At 53.3% G+C, this 17,161-nt stretch overlaps 1 protein-coding gene and 1 long non-coding RNA gene across 10 annotated transcripts; one reads left to right on the top strand and one right to left on the bottom strand.

Moving 5' to 3' along the window:
- Window positions 1-1,611: 1,611 nt before the first annotated feature.
- On the top strand, window positions 1,612-11,195 carry ZNF550 (zinc finger protein 550). Of its 8 annotated transcripts, none has more exons than XM_019436966.2 (5): window positions 1,612-1,846; window positions 2,807-2,884; window positions 3,997-4,123; window positions 5,976-6,071; window positions 9,635-11,195. In XM_019436966.2, the coding sequence occupies exons 3-5, from the start codon at window positions 4,090-4,092 to the stop codon at window positions 10,645-10,647; spliced, it is 1,143 nt and encodes a 380-aa protein (XP_019292511.1). In that variant the 5' UTR covers window positions 1,612-1,846; window positions 2,807-2,884; window positions 3,997-4,089; the 3' UTR covers window positions 10,648-11,195. The 8 variants fall into 8 exon arrangements, with proteins under 8 accessions (XP_019292511.1, XP_053762271.1, XP_053762269.1 ...); XM_053906296.1 differs by having other exon boundaries at window positions 2,807-3,624; XM_053906294.1 differs by having other exon boundaries at window positions 2,765-3,624.
- A 1,435-nt stretch (window positions 11,196-12,630) lies between these two features.
- On the bottom strand, window positions 12,631-16,042 carry LOC109259382 (uncharacterized). 2 transcript variants are annotated; one of them, XR_008423442.1, is made up of 3 exons: window positions 15,892-16,042; window positions 15,618-15,727; window positions 12,631-13,446 (listed from the first exon to the last, which is right to left on the bottom strand). It is a non-coding gene; the product is annotated as an uncharacterized LOC109259382 (long non-coding RNA). The 2 variants fall into 2 exon arrangements; XR_008423441.1 differs by lacking the exon at window positions 15,892-16,042 and having other exon boundaries at window positions 15,618-15,885.
- Window positions 16,043-17,161: the final 1,119 nt, after the last annotated feature.

Here is a 17,161-nt window from a genome sequence, read left to right as displayed (position 1 = left end):
ACAGTCTCTTCAGCAAGTGGTGCTGGGAAAACTGGACAGCAACATGCAGAAAAATGAATCTGGACCACTTTCTTACACCATACACAAAAATAAACTCAAAATGGATGAAAGACCTAAATGGAAGACAGGAAGCCATCAAAATCCTCAAGGAGAAAGCAGGCAAAAACCTCTTTGATCTTGGCCACAGCAACTTCTTACCCAACATGTCTCCAGAGGCAAGGGAAACAAAAGCAAAAATGAACTATTGGGACCTCATCAAAATAAAAAGCTTCTGCACAGCGAAGGGAACAATCAGCAGAACTAAAAGGCAACCGACGGAATGGGAGGAGATATTTGCAAATGCCATCAGATAAAGGGGTAGTAACCAAAATCTATAATAAAGAACTTATGAAACTCAACACCCAAAAAAACAAATAATCCAGTGACGAAATGGGTGAGACATGAATTGACACTTCTCCAAAGAAGACATCCAGATGACCAACTGACACATGAAAAAATGCTCAGTATCACTCATCATCAGGGAAATACAAAGCAAAACCACGAGATACCACATCACACTTGTCAGAATGGCTAACATTAACAACTCAGGCAACAACAGATGTTGGCGAGGATGCAAAGAAAGAGGATCTCTTGCAAGAGAATGCAAGGGAATGCAAACTGGTGCAGACACTGTGGAAAACAGTATGGAGGTTCCTCAAAAAATTAAAAATAGAACTACCCTATGACCCAGCAATTGCACTACTAGGTATTTACCCAAGGGATACAGGTATGCTGTTTCGAAGGGACACATGCACCCCCATGTTTATAGCAGCACTATCAACACTAGCCAAAGTATGGAAAGAGCCCTGTCCACCGATGGATGAATGGATAATGTAGATGTGGTGTATATGTATGTATATATATATATATATATATATATATATATATATACACACACACACACACACACACACACACACACACACACACAATGGAGTATTACTCAACAATCAAAAAGAATGAAATCTTGCCATTTGCAACTACATGGATGGAACTAGAGGGTATTATGCTAAGCGAAATTAGAGAAAGAAAAATATCATATGACTTCACTTATATGAGGGCTTTAAGATACAAAACAGATGAACATAAGGGAAGGGAAGCAAAAATAATATAAAAACAGGGAGGGGGACAAAACATAAGAGAGTCTTAAATATGGAGAACAAACTGAGGGCTACTGGAGGGGTTGTGGGAGGGGGGATGGGCTAAATGGGTAAGGGGCATTAAGGAATCTACTCCTGAAATCATTGTTGCACTATATGCTAACCAACGTGGATGTAAATTTTAAAAATAAATTTAAAAAATTAAAAAAAAAAAGATGCTGTAAACACAATTTGGGAAATTGTGTAAATTTGGGTGCATCCCCTTTAGGAGTATCCGATGCCGCCCCCTTCTTCATCGGAGCCTCCGGGAACCCTTCCTTGCAAGCCCTTTCTGGGCGCCCATATCCTGCCAGGCGGCTGGGCCCTAGAAAGAGAGGAGCATTGCTAGAAGTGGCTGGAGGCAGGACAAGAACTACATCACCCAGAAGGCTGTGCCACAGGAAGGGGGTGTTACTGGCCCACAATGGCAGGGGCGGGGCTTCCGGTGTCGCGGGTGGGCGTAGGTTTGTGATGTGGCGGGTCGGTGGCCGCGGATGGTGAGCTCCCAGCGTCTCGTCTGGACAATAGGGGGGACGCCGGCGAGGGGCCCCTCCTCCGCCTCTGTGGGACCCAGGGAGGGGTTGGCTGAGCCCGCAGGGACCTTCGGCGCCTACGCGCGGCTCTGCGGTCCCCACGGCCCGATGGCGGCGCGCGTGGACCCGGCCCAGGTGAGTGGACGTGGGGAGCGGCGGCGTGCTGTGCCTCAGTTTCCCGGCCCCGAAAGGCGGCCGGGGCCACGTGGGGAAGCGCTCGTTTCTGGCATCCAGCGGGACGCTGTGTGGAAGGGACAGGTGCGGTTTCAGGAATTCCCCTCGGTCCTCGCCGGGTGCGGAGAACGACCGGCACTCCCGAGACCTCACAGCGGGTTGCGGCCGCGACCCTTCCCGAGGCCGTGACCTTGAGCGAGTCCCCCGCGCCGCTGGGCCCATGTGCTCCCGGAGGTGAAGTAGTATTAACGGTTCCTCGTCCGGGTTGAGGGTCCTGGAAAGCCTACGTGGGTGACGTGTGTCTCCCGGTGTCCCGCAGGGCTCTGGGGGCTCTTTCCACGGAGATGCCTCCTGAGCCTGTGTTGATCGCGGAGGCGCGACCCGGCGGGAGTCCGACTCTTGCGCCTTGCCGGCCTCTAGCCTCTACCAGGCTAGGGCGGGGGTGGAGGATGGGGACGCAGTTTCTGGAATTGCCGCTGTGCTTGGGCGGAGAGGTGGAAGGGCAGGCTGAGAGCCAGGGCGGCCAAGGAGTTTCCGTTCACAGCACACGGAACCGACTTTCCCTGACTGTAGCGGACCTGTTTTCTTATCGAAGACATTCAGTTAGCTTTGACCAGGGAGTCCATCCACACGGTCAGTGCCGATCGTGTTAGGGCGTGGGATGTCCCCTTGCACGCACATGCACAGGGAGCTCCGGGGACGCGCTAGCAGTCGCCCCAAGCCCCCCCTTCATGGCCTAGACCGTTGTCAGCACATGTCTTCCCATCCGCAGGGCGCCGCCCCTCACTTTTATTTCAGACCCACCCTGTTGCCCCGTGCGAAGTTCACTATCATCTCTTCAGTCTTCTTGCTCCATTGTTTTGTCTTTGGAATCTTCAGGGCCCTCTGACATGGTCTTGCTGATTTTAGTTGCTTGTTCAGGATCTGCTTCCAGCCCCGGATCGTGAGCGCCTGTTGCTGCTCTATGCCAAGACCTAGAACGGCCTGGGCTTGTAAAAGGTACTCAATAAATGGTTGAATGAGTGAATGGGTCTCCCACTCAGGGGCTCCCATCATACTTGTACTAAATGCACACAAGCCCCACCGTGGCCTTCAGGGCTGTGCTGGATCCGCAGGGGAGACACCTCCCGGCTCCTCCCCTTCCCTTCTCCTGCTCAGCGCACCCGGCTGGGTGGTGCTGAACTTGCAAAGTCTTTCCCATTTTGCAGCCTTCCTCCTTGCACTTCCCTTCATCCGACAGGCCTCTGCAGGGCTGTCTCTCCTGTGCATCAGTGTCACCGACTACAAGAGCCTTTTCCTGGTGGTTTTAATTCTGGCGAAGGTGCCCCTGGCCCCCACCTGCCTGTTTTCTGGAGACAGTGTCATCTTTTGCCGGATGTTCTGATCCTGTCTCTAATGTGAGATTGCGGGCTTTCTAGAGCTGCGTAAGCCCCAGGCTGCGGGCTGTGACATGGACGTGATAGTGGCATTTACGTTGTGGGCTGTGGGAGGATTAGGAAAAGTCACAAAATACATTGAACACATTCGACGCTGGGCACTCGAGTGTCCACATGTAGACCTTTTCGTTTTAGTTCTCAGAACGGCCTGGTGAAGTGGGAATGATTATGGTATCGATGTGGAAACCAAGGCTTAGAGAAATGATGTGATGTCCTCCCCACGGTCACAGCCGGCAAGTGTTGGATTCAGTCTCTGGGAATCTGGCTCCAGAACAAGGGACTTTTAGTCACTTTACCTCAGTGGTAAAGCAGCTCTCTGCGGGGGGCGGGCACACGGGGAGGACCTCGGCTACAAATGCTGCAGTTCTCATTGTTGGGAGTTATCATCATGATCCTTTTCCCCGTTCCTCTCATGTCCAGATCACTTACTGCCCCCACTGTCCTCATAGGAACACCACCCTCTGTCGTCTCCAGCGGCTACCCCAGGGGAGGCCTTTCTCTGAGCCCTAATTGCACTACGTACAAAGGCTGCCTCTACCTCCCCCTTGAGCCCAGCACAGAGCCCTGCCTCAGGAGACCTGGGTCTCTCTGCACCTTCACCAGCAGCTGAGTAACAGGGTCTGACCCCATCCAACAGCACAAGGCCAAGGCCACTACCTCTGTTTGACTTTCCAGGTTTTGGTTACCTTTAAGGACGTGGCTGTGACCTTCACCCAGGAAGAGTGGGGACAGCTGGAACTGGACCAGAGGGCCCTGTACCAGGAGGTGATGCTGGAGACCTGTGGGCTTCTGGTCTCACTGGGTAAGGGCTCACCTCTCACCTCTATGGGGCACCCCGACTTTGGCTCAGGTCATGATCTCACTGTGTGAGTTCAAGCCCCACGTCGGGCTCTGTGCTGAGAGCTCAGAGCCTGGAGCCTGCTTCGGATTCTGTGTCTCCCTCTCTCTTGGCCCCTCTCCTGCTCATGTGCTCACTCTCTCTCAAAAATAAACATGAACAAACAAACAAAAAGACACAAAATAGGGGTGCCTGGGTGGCTCAGGCGGTTAAACGTCTGACTTCGGCTGAGGATCTCACAGTCCATGAGTTCAAGCCCCACAACAGGCTCTGTGCCTACAGCTCAGAGCCTGGAGCCTGCTTTAGATTCTGTGTCCCCCTCTCGGTCTGCTCCTCCCCCACTTGCTCTCTCTCTCTCTCTCTCTCTCTCTCAAAAATAAAAAACATTAAAAAAATTGTTTTAAATAAAAAAACAAGGGGCGCCTGGGTGGCTCAGTCGGTTAAGCATCCGACTTCAGTTCAGGTCACGATCTCACAGTCCGTGAGTTCGAGCCCTGCGTCGGGCTCTGTGCTGACAGCTCAGAGCCTGGAGCCTGTTTCAGATTCTGTGTCTCCCTCTCTCTCCGCCCCTCCCCTGTTCATGCTCTGTCTCTCTCTGTCTCAAAAATAAATGTTAAAAAAAAAAATTTTTTTTAAATAAAAAAACAAAACACAAAATAAATTCTAACTTCTAAATAATAATAATAATAAAAAAGGCATCTCGGGAAGTAACTGAAACTGAGACTTGAAGCTTGGAGGGGAGGTGAAGGAGAGGTTCTGGGTGGAGGAACCAGTACCAGAAAAGGCCCTGAGGTGAGAGAAAGAGGGGCCAAAGGAACATCTGGTTCACCTTTTCTCCCGCCCCTCCGTGAGCTCAGCGCCTGCACATAGCACACAACAGTGACCATTACCGAGACCCGTCCAAATGAATCCTGGGCTCACGATCAGAATCTGACAGCTGAAACTTCAGTGGGTCCTGGTACCTCAGTCTCTGGGCTTCTGTGCAGAACCCGCCTGTCTCTGTGGAGATGTATCTGGCTGCACGTAACAGAAGAGCAGCTTAAACTGGCTTCCCCTGGAGGAAGTTTCCCCCCTCACCTACTGAGAAGCCCCAGGGTGGGGCTGGCCTGGTCTGGAGGATGCGGCCACACAGTTCCATCCTCAGAGATGAGAAGATTCTCTCTGCTCCTCTCCCTGGACCAGGCATCTCCCTGTTCCTCAGGCTCGCCCCCTTGTGGGCCTGTGGGGTGCTGCAGCCTCGCCTCGCGAATACAGGTTTCGTCCTCAGAACGAGCATCCGGCTCAGGTTCCTGCCTGCCTCAGATTACCGGTGCTCAGGGACGCCATTCACCGACTTCTTCCGCCTCAGTTTTCAGTGCGTTCTGGGCACCAGAACCCCTGGGGAGAGCTCAGATATAGTGGTCGCTAGGCCTCACCGGAAGAAATTGTGTTCCTTTTGGCTTGAGGTCGAAATTGAGCACCCCTAGGCGGTTCCAAAGCACAGGGTGTTTGAGAACCAGCGATTTAGATTAATTACAGAATCCCTTCTGGAAGGAGGGGCTCCTTTCCCAGGGTCCCACGGCTGTGTGTGAAAGCGCCGTGCCCCCAAGTAGGGTTGGCTTCCACCGATAAAGTTCAAGGACACTGGCGTTGTGCAGAGACAGCAGCACCCTCTATAGTAGTTGCAGCCCAAGAAAGGGACCTGTGCATAGGTCAGCACGTTCTTCACGTCAATAGCAGCTTCACTCGGGTCTTGTCTCTGCCATTAAGTCCCAGACGGGATGGAGACGTTGCTTTCTTCTCATACACCAGGACTTGTTTCTTTCTCTGTCAACAGGGCACGCAGTCCCCGAAGCAGAGTTGACGCACCTGCTGGAACATGGGCGGGAGCTGTGGACTGGAAAGGGAGGCCTCTTGTGGAGCACCTGCCCAGGTAGGAGCAGGGAGCTGCGCGGGGGGCGGGGGGCCCTGGCAGCCTCCAGCATGCAAGGGACCAGTGCCTCTGAACCTGTGTGAGACTCTTTGTGACCTCCTGGGGGTTCCAGTGGTTTCTCACACCAGGTGTAGCACTGCATCTGCAGGCCGGCTCGGAAGGGCAGCGTTGCACACCTGGTGCCTGTGCGTGTCAGCGTGTAGCCTTAGGTGCGCTCTCTGGCCTAATCCAGCTGGTGGAAGGGCAATGCGGGGGGACGGGGAGAAGGCACACCCACGGGCACCCCGATATCACTTCCACCCGTGTTCCCTGGAGGAGAGATAGGCACCTGGCCACACCTGGGTGCTCAGGCCTGGGGAGTGTTGAGCTGCATGTGCCCGAGGAAGAGAGCCAGCGTGCTTGGTTTATGTCCTTTCAGTTGCCTGTGTTCAGCCTACTTGGAAAATCAGAGTGACGACAGTTTCTGTGATTACGTTGTTAGAGGTTGTGATGACCCAGCACACCAAACTGCTTAGTACCCTGCCCGGCCTGTGGAAGGGCCAACAGAAGTCAGGTTTTTTGTTTTTTGGTTGATTGGTTTGTTTGTTTGTTTGTTTGTTTGTTTTTTATTACATTTAAGGCTCTGAGCTATCAGCACAGAGCCCTACATGGGGCTCCAACTCACAAACCATGAGATCATGACCTGAGCCAAAGTCAGACACTTAACCAACTGAGCCACCCAGGTGCCCCCCAGAAGTCAGCTCTTAGTGTATCCATGTAATAATTGTAGTCCTAGTGGGTGATAGTGATGTCACTCATTTCTTTCTGACTCAAGGGGCCTTTCTTGCCCCTGAAAGCACTGTCTCTACTCTGTAAATTTCACTTTGTTCCATATCCCACTGTCTCCCACCCTCTCCATCCATTCATACAGCCCCATTTATCCATCAGGAGCAGCCCCTTGCACTGGCTGGATCCTCCTTCCTCTCTTGCCCTGAAAAACACAGCGACAGTGGGCCTTTTCAGCCCCACATCTGTGCTGCGGAATCACTGGGGCCATCACGGTGAGGCGTGGCCTCCTCTCCGGCGGTCCTTCAGGCTTCTCGGCCAGCCTGTCTCTGGCCGCTCTCCCAGCTCCTTGATCCACACCTCTACTTAGGTGTCTCAGAGGCACCTCGGGCCCGTCATGCCTTAGCCGCTCACCGTCCTGCCCACTCTCCCCCATCCCGGGTCAGAGTGTCCCGCTATTCCAGGCAGGTGACAAGCTGGAAATACCTCAGACAGCACCTCAGCGTCTCAGTCTCCGTCCAGCCCATCGACCCATGCCTGGTCCTGCCCGGCCGACATTACCCATGTCCCCCCGAATCCATCACCCCCACCGCCTTCCCTGGCTCCGTCTCCAGCACCTAGTCCGGGTTTCCATCGTCTCTTGCTCGGATGATGCCGAGCCTCCTAGCAGGTCCCCCCGCATCTGCTGCCTGCCTCCGGGCAGCCCTTTCTCCCGCACTGGCTCCCGTAGCCACCCGGACACCTTCCAGGGCTTCAGCACTTCCGCCGCCGCTGGAGTCTTGGCACACACTCAGCATCACGTTGGGAATAAAGGCTGTGGACTTCTGCCGCTTGCTCCTCGATCCGGAGCGACTCGTCCATGCCTGTCTCGCACCCGTGGCCTTCTCATCCTCCGTGGAAGATGCTGTGCCTCTGGTCACGGCCCATTCCAATACCACGGCCTTGGCCGTACCTTTGCCTTCCCAGGAAGCTTGCTGCCTCGCTTCCTCTCGGGCCTGGCTGCATAGTCATCATCTGTCTGCTCCACATACACATGTGCTCGGGCTGTCTACACATAGAGCAAACACAAGTGTTTGCAGATCTGGACTAGCCCGCAACCAGTGTCGACTCTCCTCATAAAGCCAAGCTTCTCGAAGGAGCGGTCTCATTTGTTAGGAAAAACGTATACACTTGACTTCCTTACCTTTTGCTTAAACTCTGCGTGGTCTTTTTCCCTTAACATCAGAAGTGTACGGTGATGTGCCCAAATCTTAAGGGTCAGGCTTATGTGTTCGCGTGTGTACTGAGGTATTCCTCACCCCAGTCCAGACTTGGAATATTTCCAGCACACTAGCGGGTCCCTGGTGCCCCATCCTCATGATACTACAGTGGAAACCACTGTCTCCATGCTGTCACTGTGGATGGGTTTTATCGGGGGCTTTCCCACCCACCCCCCTTTTTGTGCCTTGAACAACAGAAACGTATTTTCTCACAGTTCTGGAAGCTGGGAGTCCGACACTGTGGTGTCAGTGGAGTCGGCTTCTGCTGGTGCCCCTTTCTTGGGCTTGTAGGGCAAGCTTTGCTTGTGTTCGCTGGTGTCTTTGCTGCCATCCTAACTGCCCGGTGCGGCAGTGAGAATGACAGCATAGTAGTCGGGTTCTCCAGAGAATTGCAACCAGGAGGAGGCAGAATCAGGCCAGGAAGCGGAAGAGGTGATGTCACGGTCTGAGTCTGAAGCGTCTGCAGGCAGGATTCCTGCCCTCCCAGGGGAGCTCAGTCTTTTCTCTTAAGGCTTCAGTTGACTGAGGCCTGCCGCCGAAGAGGCCCACTCTCTTTGAAAGATTGTGGATGACGATCTTTTCTCAAAGTCTGCTGGTTTACATGTTAATCACATCTAAAAAGTACCTCAGCCAGAACTGTTGGACCAGACCTAGCCGAGCTGATGCATAAAGGTAACCGTCACAGGTAATCAAGATAATGACCCAGTGGAGTAAACACACTGCGTCAAGAACCGTGCCGAGCGCTTTTCTTATTGAACCCTCACAACGGACCTCCTGGTCTCTCAGATGGAAACCTTGCCTTGAAGAAGACAGTAGCCCATCTACCAGGATCACTCACTTGGTGGAGGCGGGACTGAAGAATGGCTTCTGGCTCCAGAGCCCCCTTAACCACCACGCGATGCCTCCCAGCAGAGCAGAAGCTTGTCTTTTACACTGTTGGACCCCGAATGTTCCTCCATCCCTCCTCTTCTTCCGTCTTGATTCTCTTCCTTTGACTGTGATCCCCTTCGGTGGTGGCCTGGCCTCACCAGGCCTCCAGGCCCCTTCCTTCCTTTAACTGTTCAGCACTCTTACAGGAGTGACTCTGCCCACACGTGCTCCTTCCGTTTCAATCCAGTGCCCCTTCCCTCTTCCTCTCTCTGGAGGCTCTGGCTTCTCCATTAGGACCTAGCTCATGGGACACCTCCTCTTTTTCCTCCCTGTCCTGTTCAGCGCTGTTTCCTTGTGCTCCTAGCACCAAGGGACATCTGTGTTGGAGCGAATGATCAAAACTGTCCCCCATCCTATCCTCTGGACCGCGAGGAGGGGTGTCCACTCCAGACCCTCTGTCTCCTCCTTCCGCCTGCCCTCTGGATTTTCCCTTCAACGGTGTCAAGGGTACAAGGACCAGAACGGTCCTTGGAAACCCAGGTTCTAGAGATGTAAAACGCAGCCATTGTCAGTGGTGCTAGATCAGCCTCGCTTGCCCCCTGCAGCATTGATTTCGTCTCCTATACTGTGTCACTAAAAGTCCCCCTTTGTGTGTCGGATTCTCTTCAGGTGACAGCGCCAGACTTCGGACCAGAGACCCGAGCGCTTGTCAGCCGGTTTTGTCTGCGGGAGCCTGGCTCCGGGGAAGCCCGGCCCAGGGACCTTCAAGGGCCTCCAGGTTGGTGCAGGCCAGGGGTTGGGAAGGGCATCTGGAAACGCAGAAAGGTCGACTGACGCCTGGGAGGGACGCTCACAAGACCCACCTTGAGAGAATGAACCTTGAAGATGACGGTTTGGGGACAGAGGACGGTCTGCACCACCAGGTGTTGCAAAAGAGAGTCTCTCCGGGAGAGGTGCTCCGTGAGCGGGACCCACGGGGACCGGACAGAGGCTGCGCGCTTCGTGCGGGGCGTGACCTCTACAGATGCAAGCAGTGTGGGAAAGGTTTTAACCGCAAGTGGTATCTCGCGCGGCATCAGCGGGTCCACACCGGCACAAAGCCCTACGAATGCAACGCGTGCGGCAAAGCCTTCAGCCAGAGCTCGACCCTGATCCGGCACTACCTCATCCACACCGGGGAGAAACCGTACACGTGCCCGGAGTGCGGCAAGGCCTTCAAACGCAGGTCCTACCTCCTGCAGCACCGGCCGGTCCACACCGGGGAGAAGCCCTACGAGTGCGCCCAGTGTCGGAAGGCCTTCGCCCACCGCTCCACTTTCGTCCGGCACAGCCGCACCCACACGGGAGAGAAGCCCTTCGAGTGCAGGGCCTGCGAGCGGTCGTTCGGCAACCGAGCGCACCTGATCCAGCACTACGTGGTGCACACGGGGCAGAAGCCGTACGAGTGCGCCGAGTGCGGCAAGGCCTTCCGCTGCGGCGCGGAGCTCCTGCAGCACCGGCGCGTGCACACCGGCGAGAGGCCTTTCGCGTGCGCCCAGTGCGGGAAGGCCTTCCACCGCAGCACCTACCTCCTGCAGCACTCGGTCGTCCACGCCGCGGAGGCGCCCCACCGCTGCCCCCAGTGCGGCAAGGCCTTCAAGCGCCGCTCACACCTGCTGCAGCACCGGCGGGTGCACCCCTGAGGGGGCCCCTGGCGCCCTACCCCGGCGCCTCTTCCGGCCCTCCGGAGGGGGTCCCCGGCGGGAAGCGCCGCTCGCCGCGCAGAACGGCGGGGAGATTTGCTTGGCCCTCAGACGCGGGAGCGGCCCCACCGGGCGTGAGCCGCGTGCGGGCGGCCCCCCACCATCGGACTCGAGCGGCGAACCGTGGGGGGCAGGGCACTCGGGCCGCCTCTGTCGGGGACGCACCGCGGAAGGATGTTCCTGGCACAACCTAGGGGCCTCTAGCCAGAAGCGGCGCCTTCCCTGCCGTTGGAGAATTCGGAACGAACGGGGGACGTCAATGTCGTTGCCGTGAGAAAACCCATGACACGTGGGCGCTTACGGTCAGGTGGAGAGTCACGCGGAGCGGACGCTGCGGGGCCCTCCGGTGCCCGTGAAACGGCCGAGGCACAGGACGGGGGGCACTGTGCACTTACACGGACGTCGGCCACAGGTCTGCCACTCAGCCACCTCGGCATTACTTTTAAAAGAATAAAAAGAAGGGGTGGAAACATAGACTTCAAATGGAAGGAACGGATGTCTTTACAAACTCTTTCACGTTTCCGTGCCGAACCTACTACAGTTTTTCATCAGTTTTAATGTTTTGGTGGGGGGTATGTTTGAGAGGAAGGGTCTTAGCCCCCCCCCCCCCCGCTTTTTTTTTTTTTTTAAAGTTTATTTGTATTTATTTTTAGAGAGAGAGTGAGGGAGGGACGGAGAGAGAGAATCCCATGCAGGCTCCAGGCTCCAAGCTGTTAGCCCAGAGCCCTACTCAGGGCTTGAACTCAAGAACCATGAGATCATGACCTAAGCCGAAATCAAGAGCTGGAGGCTTAACCCACCGACCGGCCCCCGGCCTTTGTTTTTCTGTGTGTTCACTGCCACCCTGTGTCAGGAAAGTTGGGACAGTGAGGGCAACTCTACAGAAGTTCGCTGGAAGCCTGTGTTACAATCATCCCCACCCACAAGGAACGTAGTCCTTTGTGAGAAATGTGAAGGCTGAGTCACAAGACACTTGGACTTCGAAGTTAGAACTCTGACAATAACACCGTGTGCCACTTACACCCACACTGGCTGAGAGAAGGAAGCCATGCACGGTGTCACATTGAAACATGCCCCCTCAAGACCGTTTACGGCTCTGATACTTCGAAGTAAAGCTTCTGTTCGTGTGGTTTTTAAATTCTCGACGTTCTCTCTCCCTCACTTTTTCTTGACTCCATTCTGCTCCTTTGTTTTCTTTCTTTTCCCCTGACAGTATGGTGTGGCCTTTTGGGGGGGGGGTCCTAATTCCCTCCTCCGCCTGGTGGTTCGAGGGACTGGGTTCTCCCTCCCACATCCCCTCCAGTTGTCCCGGGCTTGAATTATAGCTAGAAACAGTGACCTAAAACACACTGCTGGGGCAGATTCACGATGAGCCCAGGAAACAAACACCCGAGTATCCTCACTGTCTGATCTTACAAAGGGCTGTGTGAAGTTGTGCTACAAAATAAAGGGCCAGGGACTTTATTTTTATTTTTTTTAATTATTATTATTATTTTTTTTTTATTATTATTTTTTACGTTTATTTATTTTTGAGACAGAGAGAGACAGAGCATGAACAGGGGAGGGGCAGAGAGAGAGGGAGACACAGAATCGGAAGCAGGCTCCAGGCTCGGAGCCATCAGCCCAGAGCCCGACGCGGGGCTCGAATTCACGGACCGTGAGATCGTGACCTGAGCCGAAGTCGGACACTCAACCGACTCAGCCACCCAGGCGCCCCAGGGGCCAGGGACTTTAAAAGGACAGTGTGGTTGTGTACGTACGGGTGTCGGGTTTGTGTGAGTTTCGTGGTTGCCACCTTGGACTTCCTTGGTGCTGGCAACGGATTTAGTCATTTGCAATTCTTCCTGTGGACTTTCCTTCGAAAGTTTTCAAGGCACACACGATAATGTTAACAGGCTAAAAAATGTACAGGAAAATATAAAATGATCATTTCCTCACTCGGAGCTTCCTCTGCACCTTTATAAGGCTACACACAGGTCACATTTTCACAGTCAGCACACACGTATCTGTCGTGCATAGTACAACTGCACTTCGTGATGACTTCATAAGACGTCTAGTTTTTGTTTGTTTTCAGGATAGCGTGCACAGTTTTCTGTTCTTTGGAAAGGAGAGCTGATTCTTGAACACCCCACCCTCCTCTGCCCTCTCTCTGGAGGGTGGTATGTACTGTAGCTGTGACTGTACTTGTGGCTGAGCGTTGGGTTTGAGAGAGTTGGAGAAAGTCCTCTAGAAACATCTTGGTTTTCATCAAAGCGGTCTTTGCGTGCCTGGGACGCCGACCCCACTTTGTCCCAAAGCAGGAGTGATGTATTTTCCCGTCTCTGTGTCTGTCTTTCTGTCTCTGTCTCTCTCTCTCTGCCATGACAGGGCAGCAGAAAGGAAGACGTTAAGCTGTCCCAATACAGGGAGACAAGGGTGGCAATATGCCTATGGTTCTGAGCAAACTCCTGTCCTATATATACAAAAATATTTTTTGGTGTTCAAAACCAGAAAGCAGAAATCACAGAGAACATTTATGACTGGATTTACTCAGGTTATTTTTCTTTGAGTAATTTAAACTTCTCTGAAATAAATAAAACTACTTACCCAGGGGGCATCTGCCGTCACGACAGTGGGTGTGGGGGCAGCCTATGCAGGTGCAGAAGGCAGGCATCTGAACTCGAGACAAGGTTTGGGTTTCCATGATCTCTTCGTGTTCAGAAGTGATTACCATTTCACTTGTAATTGCACCGACAGTGTCTGCGAGGGGAGTGCAGATTGTCAGAAAACCATTTGTTAAATGTGGAAATTACCAAATGCTATTAATAAGGACTATGTCACTATGAGAAGTTAATGGTGGAGATACCTCAGGGAAAACACATCTATGACAAAGGTCATTGGGAACTCAGTGAAGCCTGGGCGGTAAGAGAATGAAGCTGAGCACATGGCCATGATGGGGCCTTGGCAACCCTCAGGCTTTTGTCTCAAAAATGTGATTCCTTTTTATTCTGAAACCAACAAGGAATACCCATGCCAAGAAATTGGTATAGAGGCTATTTAGAAAGAGTTGTCAGAACAGTGAAGGGAGGGAGGGAGGGAGGGAGGGAGGGAGGGAGGGAGGGAGGGAGGGAGGGAGGGAAGAAATAAAATTAAAAAAAGAAAAACGTTGGGGCAATCCTGTTTATTTGCAAACCTAACAAATGTTCAGTGAACAACTAGTGGGTTTCAGGCACTATCATAGGTACATAGGAGACATCAGGAAACAAGAGACAAAGACCTACGGGGCACCTGGGTGGCTCAGTTGGTTAAGCATCCAACTTTGGCTCAGGTCATGATCTCTTGGTTCGTGGATTCAAGCCCCACATTGGGCTCCGTGCTGACAGCTCAGAGCCTGGAGCCTGCTTCAGATTCTGTCTCCCTGTCTCTCCCTGCCCCTCCCCTGTTCACACTGTCTCTCTTTGTCTCCCCAAAATTAATAAACATTAAAAAGAGAGAGAGACAGAGACCTATGCCCTCGTAGACCTTATTCTTTAATCAAGGAAGACAGAAAACATAAATTTATAAATTATATAGTATGTCAAAGTTTTTATTTCATTTTAGAGAGGGAGAGCACCAGCAGGGGAGAGGGGCAGAGGGAAAAAGAGGGAGAGGGAGAGTCTTAAGCCGGCTCTACGCTCAATGCAGAGCCCAACTTAGGCTTGATCCCACGACCCTGGGATCATGACCTGAGCCAAAATCAAGAGTCAGACACTCAACCAACGGAGCCATCCAGGTGCCCCTAAATTACATAAAATGTTATAATGTCAGGCACAACGGAAAGAAGGAAAGATGAGGGTACTGGAAAGATGGGGGATGGGATGTAACGTTACAAGTGCGATAATAAGGTCTTCCTAAATAAGAGCAATTAAGCAAACAAAGGAGGTGAGATACTGAGCCTTGTGGGTATTTTTGAGAATAATTTCCAGGCACAAGAAATAGCCTTTGCAAAGCAAGGAGTCTCACAGGGTGGAAGCAGGAAAGGGAGGAAGAGGGGGCAGGGAGGTCAGGGCGGCATGTGGCCCAGGCCGCATGAGACAGGGCAATGGTGAGGATTTTCCATCTTATATGAGGTGTATCCCGTGACAGATAACTGAACAGGAGGGAGACAGGACCCCAGTAAATTGTTCCCAAGCCAGTTGCTGGGTTGAGAACTAACTGTGGAGGCCAGCGCAGTAATCCAGGTGAAAGGGAGGGTAACTGTGGGGGGTGATAGTGTTCTGATTCGTGCTACATCGTGAAAAAAGAACCAAACACATTTCCCACTGGATTGGGTGGGGCTGGTGGAGGGAGATCTGCTTTGGAGTCTCTCTGCAGAATGCCGTCCAAACACAGACACTGAAGAGAGTCAGTGCATCGGTGGGGAAACTCCCGTGCCCTCATGCAGTCAGAGGAAGAGAAAAATAAGCGTGATTTCTTTGCTCAGTGCTCTCCCCGCTCCTTGAGTTCATATAGGAGGCTGTGCTGGACTTGATGAGGCTGCTTCCGTCTTTCCTCAGACCACTCAGGCCCAGAAGCCGTCCCTAAACAGCAACTCATGAAAGCCGCAGCTGTGCCTGCGCCACCCTGAGGACCCTGAGCTTTTGGAGGTCTCCCTGGGTGAGCTGCAGTGTCGGACTCTCGCAGATCTTTCCCTTCTCAAGTCCCAGCCTGGGGCTTCAGTCAGGTGGCTCCTGACGTCACGAATCGACACTCCCCTCCATCTGGACGCCTCCCCCTGCATTTCTGTTTTCAGATAACGAAGCCAGAGCCGTTCTCATTGGTTGGGCTGCTGGTGGCCCGGAGCAGCTGGTGATAAAACAGCTCCTGGTGCCCCTCGCCTGGTCCCCCAGTTCCCGGACTACAGCCCTTTCCTGACACTTCTCATTGCCCTTATCCTTATCCGTCTCACGCACCTGTGCGCTTTATCACTGACCGAATCCATGACAGCCCCGAGGTGGCTCATAACAAGAGACGACGACTCATGTCTTGAACCCACGGAAACCGGTGTTTGGGCCAAGCTCATCTTGGAAATAATGAGGCGGGAGGGAGGGAAGGGGCACTCAGGCTCCAGGTCTCATAAGTCTTTTCTGCTCCCACGGAGGCCCTGGGGCAGGGAGTGGGCCGGCACCTCACCGGGAGGTACCTCGGGAGTGGGGGTTTGGGGTGGGAGTCCAGCCGCTGCCTCACCTGACGGCCCAAGAATCTGGAGCCAGCCAGGAAGGGCGCCCTCAATCCAGCGCGGGGCTCTGCTTACTTGCCGCTCAGTCCCCATTGGCTGAGTGCGGAGCTCCTGACTGGCTCCCGTTGGTTGGAGTTTCTGAGACTGACGGAAGAAAGTGCCCAGTAGTAGAGGAGGAAACAGAGCCTGTGCGAGAGGCAGAGAGCGATTGGCTCAGAGGCAGGAAGGGGGGGGAATAAGAGGTAAGGTCCGCAGGAAGGGGCGGTGCCAGGTGAGATGTAGAGTATTAGGCGGAGGCCCGGGTGTTTCTGGGAGTGGGGAAGGTGGCTCGCCTCCCGACCTGGGGAGGGGGTCGCTTCTGCGCGGCAAGTGCGGTCTTCACCCCGGAGGGCTTCGGGTTCGGCCTCCTCCACCTGGGAAGCGGCCTGCGTAGCCACTTGCTGGACGTGGGTTGGGGGCTTTCTCCCGCGCCCAGCGGGGCCTGGGAGGCCTGGGGCCCCAACCTAGTCGGCCTCCCATCAGCCTAGAAGGCTCGCTGCAGAGATGCCGGGGAGACCTCTCTGGGCTCGGCCGAGTCACAGATCTCCATCCGATGGACTCGCCTTTTCTACCACACTGGCTCTTGGGTTTGATCCCTGCACCGTCAGAATCACCCGGGAACTCGTTAGAAATGCGAATTCTCAGTCCAGATACCTATTGAATTACACGCTCAGGAGTTGAGCCCGAGAATTTGTGTATTAACAAGCTTTCCGAGTGACTTCGATGCACGTGCAAAGAAATTACGACTTTGTGCCGTGATTCCTGGGCATGGGGTTCACATGTCTCTTGTGAGTAGTAGGAATCTCATCTAAAACCGAGGCAGTTTCACAGTGAGATTGAAAAAAGCTGTGTACCTTCATTTTCCTAATTCTTAAAATCTAATGGATGTCCAATTTCCTATTATTTAAGGAGTACTACACTATGCATTATAAAATATAAAGTAAAAAGTCTCTAAAAATTCAACGTCCTGGAGAAAATGTTTGCAATATAGTATTGTCCTTTTAGAATTGTGGCAGCGCGATTGTGTGCGTCACTGTGTGTGTGTGTTCAAATGTTTCTATACAAATCATTTTTCTTCATATAAAGTTACTTTTTGTACACCGACCTGCAGTTTGCTTTTCTCACTTATCTTGGACATTCTAAAGCCACCTCCTCATTGTATACCTCATACTTCCTTATTAAGAACCCTGTATTCCTAAAGCTACCCACCTTCTTTTAAAGGCCACATTGCATTCCTTT

This window comes from Panthera pardus, unplaced genomic scaffold (assembly GCF_024362965.1).
Source record: "Panthera pardus isolate Hobbes unplaced genomic scaffold, ASM2436296v1 HiC_scaffold_18, whole genome shotgun sequence".
NCBI lineage: Eukaryota > Metazoa > Chordata > Mammalia > Carnivora > Felidae > Panthera > Panthera pardus.
This window is presented reverse-complemented; position numbering and strand designations above follow the sequence as displayed.